We start from the raw sequence: 13,993 nt of genomic DNA on the forward strand, positions 1-13,993 counted from the left end.
GAAAAATTCTGAAGGGCCTTGGGGGAACAATACTGCAACAACTAAATCTCAGAATTTATCATCAGCTCTCATTTGCATTTTCAGTTCCATTGACTATGAACACCTGGAGGGCAAGGATAATGTTTTCTTATTCCCAGTCTTCTCCTTGTACATGGCTCATGGCCTGGCACATAGTAGGTTCTCAGCCAACGTGGGCAGCCTGTACTCTCCGGCCATGGTCAGGACTCTTGAGAATCTAGTAGGGTTTTGCTCTCTTGATAACTGAAGGTGGTCAACGTTATGGCCACTGGAGCAGGGACAGTGTGGTAGGGCCCAGTGTTTCTCAATCTATAATGTGCACATGAACCACAAAAGGAGTATGTTACATGTAGATTTTGATTTGCTTGGTTTTATGGGGCCCAGGACCATGTGTTTCTAATAATCTCACTGGTCTGCAGACTGCACTTCGAGTAGTGAAGGTGTAAGGGAAAGAACTCAGGAGAGGAGGATTCTGGACTCAGTTAAACTTCTATCTGGTGACTTTGAGCAAGTGACTTCACCTCCATGAGCCTCAATTTACTCATCTGTAAAATGGGGATAATGCGTCCCACCACATAGGATTGCTGTGAGGATACAGACTGGACACAAAATACGGCAGCGGTCACATCAAAAGCACAAGCAACAAACAAACAAAAAATAGATAAGACAGATTTGGTCAAAATTAAAAACTTGTCTGCACCAGAGGACACTATCAAGAAGTGAAGAGACAATCCACAGAGTGGGAGAAAATAGTTGCCAACTGTGTATTTGACAAAGATCTAGTACCCAAAACATATAAAGAACTCTGACAACTCAAGAAAAAGACAAATGACCAAATTTTAAAAAAATGGGCGAGGGGCTTGAATAGACATTTCTCCTAGAAGATATACAAATGGCCAAGAAGCATGTGAGAAGATACAATATCGTTAGCTGCCAGGAAAATGTAAATCAAAAATCACGGCAAAATACCTTCACACCCACTAGCATGGCTGTAATAATAAAAAGCAAACGTGGAAAGCAGCAAGTGCTGGTGAGGATGTGGAGAGACTGGCACTCTTGTATGCGGCAGGTTGTAAAGTAAAATGGGGCAGCCACTGTGGAAAACAGTTTGATGGTGTAAGGTCACCTTCAAAAGTTAAACATGGAATTCCCATGTGACTCAGCAATTCCACTCCTGGGTATGTACCCGAGAGAAATGAAGACCTACGTCCCCACAAAAACGTGTACACAAATGTTCACAGTGGCATCATTCATAACGCCCCCAAAGTGGAAACAACTCAAACATCCACCGACGAATGAACAGATAAAACGTGGCCTATCCGTATCATGGAATATTATTCAGCCATAAAAAAGACTGAAGTTCTAATACATGCTACAAGCAAGGACGCACTTTGAAAATACTGTGCTAACTGAAACAAGCCAGACACCAAAGATCACATATGGTGTGATTCCATTTACATGAAATGTCCAGAATAGGCAACTCTGTAGAGACAGAAAGCATACTGGTGTTTGTCAGGGGCTCGGTGGAGGGAAAAATGGGGAGTGACTGCTAATGGGTACAGCGTGTCCTTTTGCAGGTGATAACGGTGATGGTTGTGTAACATTGTGAATGTACTAAACATCATTAATGGTCAATCTTAGGTCATGTGCATTTTATCACATAACAGAGCTTTAAATAGTAGCAGAGATTTGTATTTGGAGGTCTCTTCCCCTAAGGTCAATCTTAATACCCTGGGGGCTGACCTCCCCCCTCCTCGTGGACCAGCCGCGTTTGGTCTGGCTGAGGCTGGCGTGTACCTGAGCACACGGGCTCCGGGCTGCTCCAGTGGGGCTTGGAGGCATTGATGCACGTCAGTGTCTCGGCTCCCTGCAGCTCATAGCCCAGGTGGCAGTGGAAGTGGGCCACCCCGCCCGAGTGCAGGCCCATCACCGTGACGTCCCCGTAGTCTGGCCGGCGGGGAAAGTTGCAGCTCAGCATGAAGGCTGGGCAGAAATGCAGAGGTAGACGGTTATCTCTCAGAGAGGGAACAGAGAACGTGACCCACATCCTGGGAGCTGATTTGTGCTGAGGAAAAAGGATAAGGCCCCTGGGGACCCCGGAGCTCTGGAGGTGGGTATTTTTGTGACTCGGGTTGATCATATGGTGTATGTGGTGCTGAGATGGCCAGATTGGCGCTTTTCCTAGGCTCAAAGCTCCCCACCCTGCCTAGCCAGAGACAGTAGATTTGGGGTGAAAAATGTGTGTCCCATACCTCACTGGAGACTCTCTCCACGTGGACATAGAATGACTTTCTCCTTGAGCACAGGAGGGGTGGGGTTGCCCAGCTGGTTAGTCCCACCTGCACGAACATCTTAGGTGTTTGTTTCAAATGCAGGTTCTTGGACCAGAGTTGGAATAACTAGTTCCTCAGGAAATGCCAAGGATATGAAAGCTTGAAAACAACTGTCCTGGGAAGTAAGGGCTTGGACTCTGGTGGAGACCAATGTGAGTTTATGTTCTTCACTCCATCACTTAGAAACGGTGAAGAAACCATTCATCCATCACTTGAGAAAGTGACACAGTGCCCTGACCTTCACTCTCCGCATCTTGCTGGTGGAGTCAATAATGGTCCCTACCTCACGGTAGGTGGTAAGGATTAAACGGGAAATGCTGAAAAAGAGCCTCCGTAACTCAATGTCTGGTGCACAGTGCTCGCTGGATGGGGGTGGTAGAAGGGCGTGTGTGGCCGCATTGCACTCAAGCTTCATTTTCACAAGAGGATGCTAAACCCATCCTAGCTCCGCCCCCTAGACTCTGGTCTGATTTCTCCTGCAGCCTAGGACACCTGCATTCCCAGTACTCATTAGAAGGACCAAATTCAAGTTCATGTCTCAGCACACTATTTTCTTTTCCATTTTTAAATTAACAAAGACCAGAGAGCACAGTCTCCATCTTGAGAAGGTGTGATGACATAGACACTCTATATAGTCGTCCATCTGTTTCAGAAACATCCAAGGGGAAATTTTTAAATGAATTGTTTTTTTCTGGATGTTTGGTCAATGTGACATAAATGTGGATGGTTTTCAGCATCCCGAGCTGTGGCTAAGAGCTCCTGGTAAGGGAAGTAACCCGAGGCTGGGGAACCGCCCAGGAGGTGGGGAATTGGGATGACATTGAAGAAGAGAGAGAAGGAAGAGGGAGTGGAGGGTGGGTATGAAGACAGGGAGAGGAGGAAAGGAAGGAAGGAAGGAAGCAAGAAAAGGGGCAGCAGAGGGAAGGGAAAGAGAAGAGAAAGGTGAACAGAAAGCAAAAGAGGGGAGAATGGAAGACAGACAAAAAGGAAAGAAATAGTGGAGGAGGAGGAAAAAGAGGGGCGGACCCCGGCGGCAGAGGCTCTCGACCAGAAACCCACAGACGCATGGGACCCATGTACCAAATTCAGGAGCCATGAACTTGAATGGGGAAGGGGGCTTGCTTATTTTTCATTAACCTTTAACTCAGACGGTGGTGCTTCCCTTCAATCATGAACGCAGGCAACGCACTGTAACCTCATCACAGAACCTGCGACTCTGTCACCGAGGGAAACAGCAGATACTTTCCTATCAAAATGAGTATCTTGACATATTTCTTCTGCTTCTCAGTACTGTGAAATTACAGTAATTATCACAGCTGCTGGGAAATATTATTTCATGTGTTAATAAAAGAAGCACATAGATGCTGATATCACAGATGAAAACAGTATTTTGACAACTGCTATTCAATAGGGCTGGTTTCCTTTTTAATTGTGTATGTTTTATTTTATGCTCTTAAAAACATAAATCAAGGGAGGGGTCCATAGATGTGACCAAACTGCCAGAGGGGGCCCCTGGCACCACAAGGGTGAGAACCCTAGGCTCCAGAGGGAAACTGAGACAAGAGTTCCGTGCCGGCAGCCCCGGCCCGGTCCTACCCTGGTAGTGCAGCTGGAAGGTCCCCAGGCCGTCGTCCTGGAAGGTCCGGAAGTAGACGGAGATGGTATTGGTGGGGCTCCGGATTACCTGCCCCTCCACCAGGAGGGTGTGGTTGGCCAGAACAGTCAGGGAGGGGCCGTCCACCCCGCGGATGGAAAGCAGCTCCCCTTCGGACAGGTTCACGCTCTTTACCTGGGGATGAACAGGGGCAGACAGACAGAACCTGAGTCGTGTTTAAGACAGGACCCTGGGTTGGGGGTGTAGAGCTCAGTGACAGAGCGCGTGCTTAGCACGAACGAGGTCCTGGGTTCAATCCCCAGCACCTCCATTTACAAAAACAGACAAAATTTTTTTTTAAGTTTAAAACTTAAAAAAAAGACAGCCCCCACCCCCACCCCAGGCTTTGAGGCTACCAGCACAGCAACCTACCCCTCCTCCAACCGGCCCTGGGTCCACGGGGAAGACAGGCCCCAAGCCCCAGCCCTGGGAACATCTGGAGCCCTGGGAACACCTAGGCCCCCTTCCTGTCCCTAAAGGGCTAAGGGGACAGAGTGAAACCAAGCTGCAGGGTGGAGGCACTGCAAGGGTCTGTGAGCCCCCTTAGCTGGGTCCCACGAGACAGGCTTCCGGATGCTGGCAGCCGAGAGACTCTCCTGGACCTTATTTTTCAGCATGTGCCTCAAGTCCCATCTCCAGGGAGACAGAAGAAGGCCTTTCACCAGAACATAAGTTCCAGGGAGGTGGGAAAATTTCCATGTTGCTCAGGGTCCCCAGTGCTTAAAATAGTGCCTGGCACATGGCAGGTGCTCAATAAATATTCATAGAACGGCTGAATACATTCTTGCCCCAGCTGGTGAGGGAGTGAGGGGGCCTCATCTCTAGAACTTTCTCATCCTCCCCAATGGTGGCTTCAGTGGCAGAGCTCCCTCCAAGAACCGTGTACTTGGTCTGCTAAGTCCATTTTCCAGGCTTGAGAGACAAAGAATGGAGATGTTTTACTTATACACAAGGACAAATGGAGCCATGGGTCAGGTGGGGCCTTTAGTCCCCAGTGCCCATTTTGAACATTTCTGCTTCTCCTAGTGGGGCCTGGAACCCCAAACCCTCTGTCTCTTGTCTAAGCAAGGCAGGCATTACCCACAAGCCTTTCCTTTTTCGGAGCAAACACCTTTCTCTTCTCTTTGATGAACTCCTACTCATCCACTGAAGCCCCACTAACACTGCCCTCCATTGTGAGACCTTCCCTGACTGCCAAGAAACTTGCCTGTCCCTCCACCACGATTTTTACAACATCTGCTATAAACACTACTAGAGACCTTTTCAAAAGGCATCCCAGGGTCTTCTGTGTGTGCCTATCTCAGTCACAAAACAGTGAGACAGTCCTTTAGGGCAGACACTGCATCAGTTTTTGCACACCATCCTGTCCCCTAGTGTCAACTGCTGTGATTGGTATATAGTAGGTGCTCAGTGAAGGAATTCTATGGTGCCTGATACAGAGCTGTGTACAGCATGCGACACAGAGTGGGTCTCTTCAAGTGGAGGAAAGTGTTCATTCAGTTCCAGAATCAGAGGGACTGCAACTGTTCTCTGGCTGAATTCCATGAACATTCATTGAGTACCTACTACGTGCCACACGTTGTGGTAAGCTCTGGGGGTTGCAAGGACCATGAACTCTGTTGAGAGGCTTCTCTTTTATCCTCCCTATACAAACAGAAAGTCTTTTTAAAGTAACATTCTGCTTAGGCCATACAACTGACTGTGCCTCAAGACTTCTGGTGACTCTTTATTGCCCATTAGAAAAAGGTACATGTCCAGCCCTTTAACCTTGGCCTGGAAGGGTCTGCCACCACGTGGTACTGGCCCCCATTTCTGGCTTCACTTCCATCCTTTCCTCGGCGGGGCAGTGAAAAGGACAGTTCACCACTCCCCAGGACAGCTCCTCAGTTCATGTAGAAAAGGACCTCTAAAGATGGGGTGGTTGGTGAGGGGTGGCCTGGAACCAGGGAGGGGATAATTGGTAACATGCATTGAGCGCCCTCTCTGTCTCCCCTAGGCTCTGGGTGGATGCTCTCTGTGCATTGTCATATTTATCCTTCACTGAGACTCTGTACAGTAGCAACATTTTCATCTCTGTTTTACTGATGAGGAAACCGAGGCTCAGAGAGATGAATGACATCCCTTGCCCAAAGCCAAGCAGCATTACTGGTAGAGCTGGGACTTAAAACTCAGCTGTTTGAGCACTATGCCAATCTGCTTTTCTGCTTTCAGTTCCCAGGCAAAAGTTTAGCAAACAAATGAACCAGGTGGGGCTTCCATGAGTGAGTGTGTGTGTGTGTGTGTGTGTGTGTGTGTGTGTGTGTGTGTGTTTGATAAATTTGATAAGCAGGGTATCAGAGGACTTTCCTTCTGGGTTTAATGTCTCACAATTTATCAACACATCCTCTTGCTTCCATGTATGCTAAGCTATTTCCAGCTGTGCACTGAGTTGGGAACTCCTATTCATCCGCCAAAGCCCAGTTCAAATTGCCACAGTTAGGGAAAAGACAGAACCAAACTAGTTAGGATGATGACACCGATCCTGGCTCAGACAACCCTCCATAGACTTCCTGCAAGAAGATGCAGCCACCGCAGGGTACCTTTCTGGGCTTACCTGCAGTTCCACTCCGTAACCAGTGTAGACTGTCACATTGTAGATGCACTCCAGGAAGCTGTTGAGAGGCAATGGTGGGTAATCACTGGAGTCGATGTACCCTTCAGGATCAGAGAAACTCACACTGCAGAGAGCTGGAGGAAAGCACTGTAATTAGGACACGGAGAACAGCTCAGATGGAATCTCTCAGATGGGCTGTGGGCTGGAACAGGTCCGCTGGGAATACCTGTGTCCTCCTGGCCCCTCTCCTCCCACTGCTGTTAATTCTTCAGCCCCAGAATCAACTTGCTAATTAAACAGCAACGGTTGGCATGGAATAACGACTTACTACATGTTGCTAAGCACCTCATCAGTCTACAGGGGGGACCCCTGCGTCTTCGGAGGGACTGATATTTTGTTCTCATTTTAGAAATAAGTAAAGCAAAGCTCAGAGAGGGAGAGCATCTGGGTCAAGCTCACACAGCGATCAGGAGTCAAACCCAGAGCTCACACTCTTTAATGAGTGGCCACTTTGCATTTGTCCAAAATTAATGAATGATTGACAGCCGATGTCTCTCTTCTGAGATGGAAAAAAGGATAGAAGAAAGACTGGAACACAGAAGTGCATTTTATCAAGTTCATGGAATGGTAAAAGCAAAAGCGTGGTGGAAGGCTAGGGCCTGCTAGGCAAGCTAAAGGATTCTACTTCAAGGCGACAGGCTGGGAACCACACTCCTGAGCTGTGTGGCCTTGGGCAGGTTGCTTCATGACTTAGGGTCTCAGGTGTCTCATCTCTAAACTGGGGATACTAATTCCGAGTCACAAAGTCAAGCTCATAGTCAGTGCTCCCAGATGGTAACTAATGGTGGGGCGTAGACCTCCCTGGGGCCCCCTCCCCCCCATGCCTGGAGCACAGCGGGTGCCTCACAGTCCCTGAGGGCTGGAAGAGTTGGGGGCTGCATACCTGGGGCCTGCTCGGTGGTGATGACCGTGGTGGTAATGATGGTGGACGTCGTGGTCTCCTGGCTCTCCTCTGAGGCCGACCCGGTCAGCTCATTCTCACCTTTGTCCATCAGGGTCATGGGACTGGCGTCTCAGGGGGAGCCTCGTGGGCCTCCTCGGGCATGGCGGGTGCCCCGGCGTCGGGGTCGGGGCTCTGGGGGAGCGTGTGGGCCAATGGCGACTGCGAGGTGAAGGGGGCGATCTGCAGGGGTGCAGGCGTCGTGGGGACCGCACTTTCCTTCCCCTCCAGCCAGAGGGGCTCCTCCGAGGACAGGGTGCCAGTCTCCTCTCCTGCGGAAGCCAGGTGGTCCAGGTCCCCTGGGGGTTGAGGCTTCTCCGTAGCGGAGGAGAGGAGACCCAGGCCAGGGGATACTGGCTGGGACCCCACCCTCTGGACCTGCTGCTACAGAGGTGGCCTTGGGCCTCAGCTGCATCCTGGCTGAGTTCACCTGCTTGAGCGAAGGCGCCTTCTTCCTCGGCGGGGAGGCGTGCCTGGTGCCCAGCTCCTCCGGAAGTGGAAGCAGTGTGGACGGGGCCACTGAGTCTTGAGGCGCGGACTGGGACTGTCCCTTCCAACTCAGGCTCATGAAGCTCTTCCCCGAGCTGTGCTGGATTCAGAGGGGCCATGGTCACTCTATCTTCGGGGGTCTCTTGGCTCAGACTGCTGCTCCCCATGGCTCCCGAGGGCAGAAGGTAAGTACCCGAAGGACCAGTGTCTCCCTCCAGTGGCATATCTTGGAAAGAGAACAGACATCAGTTAGCTTGGGGCTGGGGGCTTTAGGTCCTCCACCGGACAGACTCTGAGGGTGGCCCTCCTAAGGTGGCACCCAAGGCTTGCCAGGATGCCAGCACAGTCCAATCAACCAATGCAGGGGGCACCTCGTTTCCTTCTTCCCTTCCTCCCTTCCTTTTCCTGATCATGGATTTGTACGGTTGATCGTGCCCAGTCTGAGCTAAGCGGAAACTGAGAGCACAAGGATCTCACAGTCCAGTTGGGTATGTCCTGGGAGGGGAAGTCAGAAAATAGAAACAATCATATTGCATGTGATAAATGCTATGAAAGAGAGAAGCTTTGTGTGCTAAGAGGACAGAGAGGACAGGCCACCAACGCAGTCTGTGGGGCAGGACTAACACGTACAGTTGAGCAGATTGTTCACTGCGCAAGGAAATCCCATGAGGAGGAAGAGTGGGACTGTAACCAACCCACAGTCTCTTCCCCAAGCTGTGTGCCCCAACTCAGGGACTATATGGTCCTGGGATCGGGGGAGGATTTTTGTTTTTGTTTTTACTAAATACACCTAAAAGGGACCTCGTGGGAGACCTAGAAAGATTTGAGTATCCAGAATCCTGAGGCAGGTTTAGTAGAGGTGAGGCTCAGATGAGGGCAAAAGAGGAAGACAAGAGAACAGGCGACAGAGGTGGAGGGTGATTCGAGACAAAGCTGGTGAGGTAGGGAGGTTGGGGCCAGGCTCTGGTGGGCTTTGTATGTCCTGCTTGCTGGCTCCTTGTGATTTATTTTTGTCTTGAAAGTAAAACTACCTAGTAATTGTAAACAAGGACTGCCGTTTGGCAGAAGCATGCCCCAAAGCAGCTTCATCTACTTATCCGAAACTCAGGGCTGCCAACTGCAAGCTGATAAGTGGCTTTCTCTCTCTGAGCCTCAGCTTCCCCAGCTGTGAAATGGGGTTATTGTCCCATAGATGTTATCATTCAAGAGTTGACATCATTCAGTGTGTTATATGATGTGTATAACACATACGTACATAGGGGTCCCTCACCGATAGTCAGTGCCTAGCACATGCCAGCTCTGTCATCGTCCTTACTACTGTCATTGCAATCTCTCCTCTAAGCAGGATGCTGGAGCAGTCAGAACATTCCCGATGATGACGATCTCAAGATAGAAAGGAATTATGTCCGGGGGACAAAGGCACTCAGACCGATAGCTGTCCTTGTCGATATTCCACAGAAAGATACTCGCTCAGCATCAGTCTCGGGCCCTTGAGCACTGTCATTTAAATTTATTTCCGCCGCCGCTGGAAAGGTTCATTTACTTTCATGGAGTCGGGGGCAGTGGCTTCATCTGTACAGACTGCAGCCGCCTGCAACTGGCATCGACAGATGTTCCTGCCGCGTAACACTGGTTACCAGCCTGTGCATCCCGGGCTGACCTGGCACTGGGGCAGGAGCGGGCATCAGGGAGGAGAGGGTGTGTGGACGACCTGAGGACAGATCAAGTTCATCCAGGTGCCAGGCAGGTTTCTCAGTCCAAGAAAGGGCCAAGAAGAAGAGCTGAGGCCTTGGAGTTAGACCTGGGTTCAAATCCTGCCTTTTTGACAGTTACTAGCTGGGTGAACGTGGGCAGGTCCATTAAGCCTCTTTTTTGTGTAATAGACATACTCCATCGACTTCGTAGGATCAGATCAGATTGCGCGTCTGTGCAAAAGCTGTGACTTTTATGCTCACAGTGGCCTTTATCAAATGATTGATGCTGACCATCTTTGTGGGCTATTGAGTGAGGAGGCGATGAGACAAAAATAGGAGAGGATGAGGGTTCAGGACACTTGACTCCGGAGACCCAGCTGTGGATCGATGCACGGAGCTTGGATGCAACCAGGGTTTGGGGGACCCGGTTGACGGTCCTGTCTTGATTACTACTCCCTGTTGTAACAGTGTGGATTCTTCTCTTCTCTCCAACTTCTCTCTCTCTCTGTGTTGAATGGGCAGCTGGACTCGATGGGGCCTAAGGGCCCTTCCCGCTCTGACGTTGATGATTGAAACAACCGGGTAATTGGCAATTATTCTTCGAGCCTGTTGGTAATCCTGCTAAAAAGGGCAAAGTGACAGCCTTGATCCTGACACTGGATTGTGACTTTAGCTGGGTCCTGTGGCTATGTTAATTTCAGCCAGTCTTTTTACAGAATTGTCCCCTTGATCACAAGGGGCTGGATGAGAGGGAGGAAGGAGAGGGTGTGGGAGATCAAGATACTGGGAAGCAAGTTGTTTCAAAGAAGCTGATGAAAGATTATCCACGACACAAAGCATGTCAGTGCGCCTTGGCCACAGTGATAGTGGCAGTGACAACATGTAATTCTTAATGGCTTGACAGAGTGCTGAATACGTGAATTGAGGCATGGGCTAAACGCTTTGTATCTACTGCCTCATTTAATTCGTTCTCCACTTTATTAATTAGAAATTACTACTCGTATTTTATGGGTGGGCACACAGAAGCTTTGGGGTACTGAGGAACTTCCCAAGGTCATATTGCAAAGCTGAATCAACCTGTCCCCTGTCAACACCCCTCTCTCTAAAGCCTCATTTTGTTTGTGTTTCTGCTAGGTGGGCTACAGTGTTTCTCAAAACGTCCGGATGATAATAGCCCCACCCCTCAACGTGTTCCTTGTGAAAATACGAAGTTTCGGTCTCCCCTGCCAGACCCATCACCCCTGAATCTCCCGGCCTGCTGAGAGCCCACGCGGCCAACAAGAGCAGGAGGAAACACAAGAGAAAGGATCCTGTAGTCAGCTTCCTCCCCACAGTCACTGCTCTCACCCCTGGGGTCCCCGGGGCAAAACCGGTCCCACTCACGGTAGCAATAAAGCGTTTTAGGAAGTCAATCCACTGGACTGAGTCAGCCCTTTCCCACTGAACACCTGGCTGCCGAGAAGAGTTGCATATCCACCGTGTAAATTCACCTCCCTGCCCCTGATGTCCCCTACTCCTCAGAGCTCACACACACTGGGGTCTTGCTGGCTGGCTCCAAAATTAAGACCACGTTGAAGACAGGTGAGTGTCTATCTGTGGTCTGCAATGTGTGCAGCCTTTGAGACCCGGCCTATGTCCTCGGCCAGGACGCTGGCCAGGTGAGTGCCACCTGAAACCAAGTCCCAATTTGAGAATTAGTCCAAATTGGATTCCACAGCCTCAGAGATCCAGAGACTGAACTTGCTTGAATAGGCTGGGTTTTCCTGGGGCTTCCCAGTGACCACTGGGTTGAATTAACTCCTTTTTCTCAGAGCACTTAACTTTTCCAACCATCGTAGTCACATGGGCTGATTTTTCCTTCATCATGTGCGTTCAGTGCCCCACTGGAAGGCTGTCAGTCAGTTAATGAGTGAATGCATTGGGTACTGACTCTCTCTGATGGCTGAAAGTCAACACTCTAGGATATGGTCCCTGCATTCAAGAAGTGAGGAAGGCAGACACATAACGACATCCCCACGTGGGTATCAAACAGAAGAGGCAGAGTTTTAATTAAATACATCCTGATGTTGGTTTCCCCTCTTGAGACAAAACCGAGCAACTGAGCATTTGTTCTGCCGTCCAAGTTGCGGGGTTGGGGGAGGGGGAGGGAGGAACACATCTCTCTCTCTTTTTTCTAACTTTGATGGGGAGATGGGAGGTTAGACTTGGAAGCATCCCATTAAAGTCGAAAAACCACAAGTTCTGAAGCTTTGAAGCTGAATATTTGTACCTTAAATGCCGAGCGGCAGTGGAATGACCGGGAATGGCCTGGATTCCAAGTAATACCACATCGTCACACAGGCACCAGAGGGTAGAATGGGACGTGGAGCAAACAAAAGCCGGATGGTGCTTCTACTACAACGTTCAGTGGAAAGAGCTAGCGGTAAAGTTCTCTGGTGTGGACGCAACCGACTAGAAACAACCAACTAAAACAGATCGCAATGCAGAGAGTCCTTCTCCCATCGGAGGAATGGCTCCCAAATGGTGATCTTGGCTTGCCTCTGAGTGGTGGGACTTTTGGCAATGTCTTTTTTTCCTTCAATTTTTTGGTATTTTCCAAAATGGGCATAATAAATATTTAGGACTTTCCTAATAAAAAAAATTATGAAAAGAGCAAGGTTTAAATGCTGCCTTTGGCACCTCGTGATGGAGAGGAGGAGGGGAAGCAGACACACATTTGTAATCACAGAAGCGCTTCATTCACTAACTGAGTCATTGACCCCCTTTGGGATGCAGGCTCCTGGTGGGGATGGTGGTAATTCTTCTCTTCAGACTGTTCACAGGGAGTACCTTTAGGAGGTAGGAATGGTAGGTGGATCAATTGATATCTTTTTGCTAAACAACAGTACAAAAATGTTAGCCACTATTTCATCATCAATATTAATACTTGATTCAGTCGTGGGTTCTTGTATTTTCATACTGCACAAGAAGGACTTGCCTAGTTCGCCCTGGTCGGTTTGCTTGGCCCCAACAGGGACAGAACCCAAAACTAAACATCACATCTTGCAGATCAGAAGTCTCCCGGAGCTTCTGATTACAAATGCCCAGAGGATGGACCTGATGTCCAGAGAGGGAAAATGGGCTCACACAGCATGTTAGCAGCCGTAACAAAACAAGGCAACTTGAGGCTTGAAAAACCACACCAAAGCACACTGAATGAAACCAGAAACAAACCCAGGAGCATCTGGACTGCCGTGAAGAATGTCAGTTCATTCTATGCTTTCTAGGATGGAAAATTCTTTGCTAGGGGGGCAAGGGGAGGCGTTGTAGATGGGCAGTATCCCTGCTCTCCACTTACTAGATGGCAGTAGCCACCTCCCCTCACCCCCAGTTGTGACACCAGAAAATGATTCCAGACATTGTCAAATGTCCCTTTAGTTGGGGAGGGGGAGAAAAATGGCTTCTAGTTGAAGACCACTGGCACTGCCCCCGGAACAGGACAGATCTTCCCTCCCATTCCTGGAGTTGATCTGCTTTGTTTTGCTTATATCATTGAATTTTAGGGTGGAGAAAGTCTTAGCAAAACCCCCATTTTATAGATAAGGACATTGAAATGAGTGAGGGCTGAGTTTCTTTCTCCCACTCATGTTTGATCATTCATTCATTTATTTATTCAGAGAGCGCCCACTATGAACCACTGTGTACTGGATCAGGCCAGGGGTGTTGGTATCCCGGGGTCCACCTTGGATAGAAAACAGCCAGAACTGATGACCACAACCCATTTCTTTCAGCCAGAGAGGACCCAGCTCAGCCGGCTCCCTCAGCCCTGCGGGAACGAGGACCCTTGGGTAGATTCACGGTGCTGGCCCCGTGTGGACTTTGAGAAGACTTTCTGGGACAGAAAGGGCAGACATGCAGGGTACGCTCAGGGGGAAGTGGGGCTTTGTCTAGTGCCTCAGTCGCAGCCCTCTACCTGTGCCCAGGCTAACGGTACTGATATTCAGGTGGTGACGGACACCCTGCTAAGTGCATTCCCAGCTGTGATCTTATTCCAGCCTCCAAACAAGTCCATAAGATCGGCATGTTGTTTCTCCCATCGTATAGATGAAAAAAAAAAATTACGGCTCAGAAAGTGGAAGTGACTCATGCAAGATCATAGAGCAAAGCTGGGGTGGAATTAGACACTTTCTGACATTATTTTCTGTGCCCTTTCCTCTTTCCCAGACCCACAAA

General features: G+C 49.5%; 1 protein-coding gene across 1 annotated transcript in view; it reads right to left on the bottom strand.

Annotated features, from left to right (window-relative positions):
- The window catches only part of SEZ6L (seizure related 6 homolog like), a 159,303-nt gene that overhangs the window by 55,540 nt on the left and 89,770 nt on the right, over positions 1–13,993 (bottom strand). The window contains 7 exon segments of the mRNA XM_032471244.1: positions 1,816–2,001; positions 3,948–4,140; positions 6,599–6,732; positions 7,542–7,673; positions 7,676–7,976; positions 7,978–8,136; positions 8,138–8,313. Of these exon segments, the coding sequence (XP_032327135.1) occupies positions 1,816–2,001; positions 3,948–4,140; positions 6,599–6,732; positions 7,542–7,673; positions 7,676–7,976; positions 7,978–8,136; positions 8,138–8,313 (1,281 nt within the window).

Source organism: Camelus ferus, chromosome 32, assembly GCF_009834535.1.
Source record: "Camelus ferus isolate YT-003-E chromosome 32, BCGSAC_Cfer_1.0, whole genome shotgun sequence".
NCBI lineage: Eukaryota > Metazoa > Chordata > Mammalia > Artiodactyla > Camelidae > Camelus > Camelus ferus.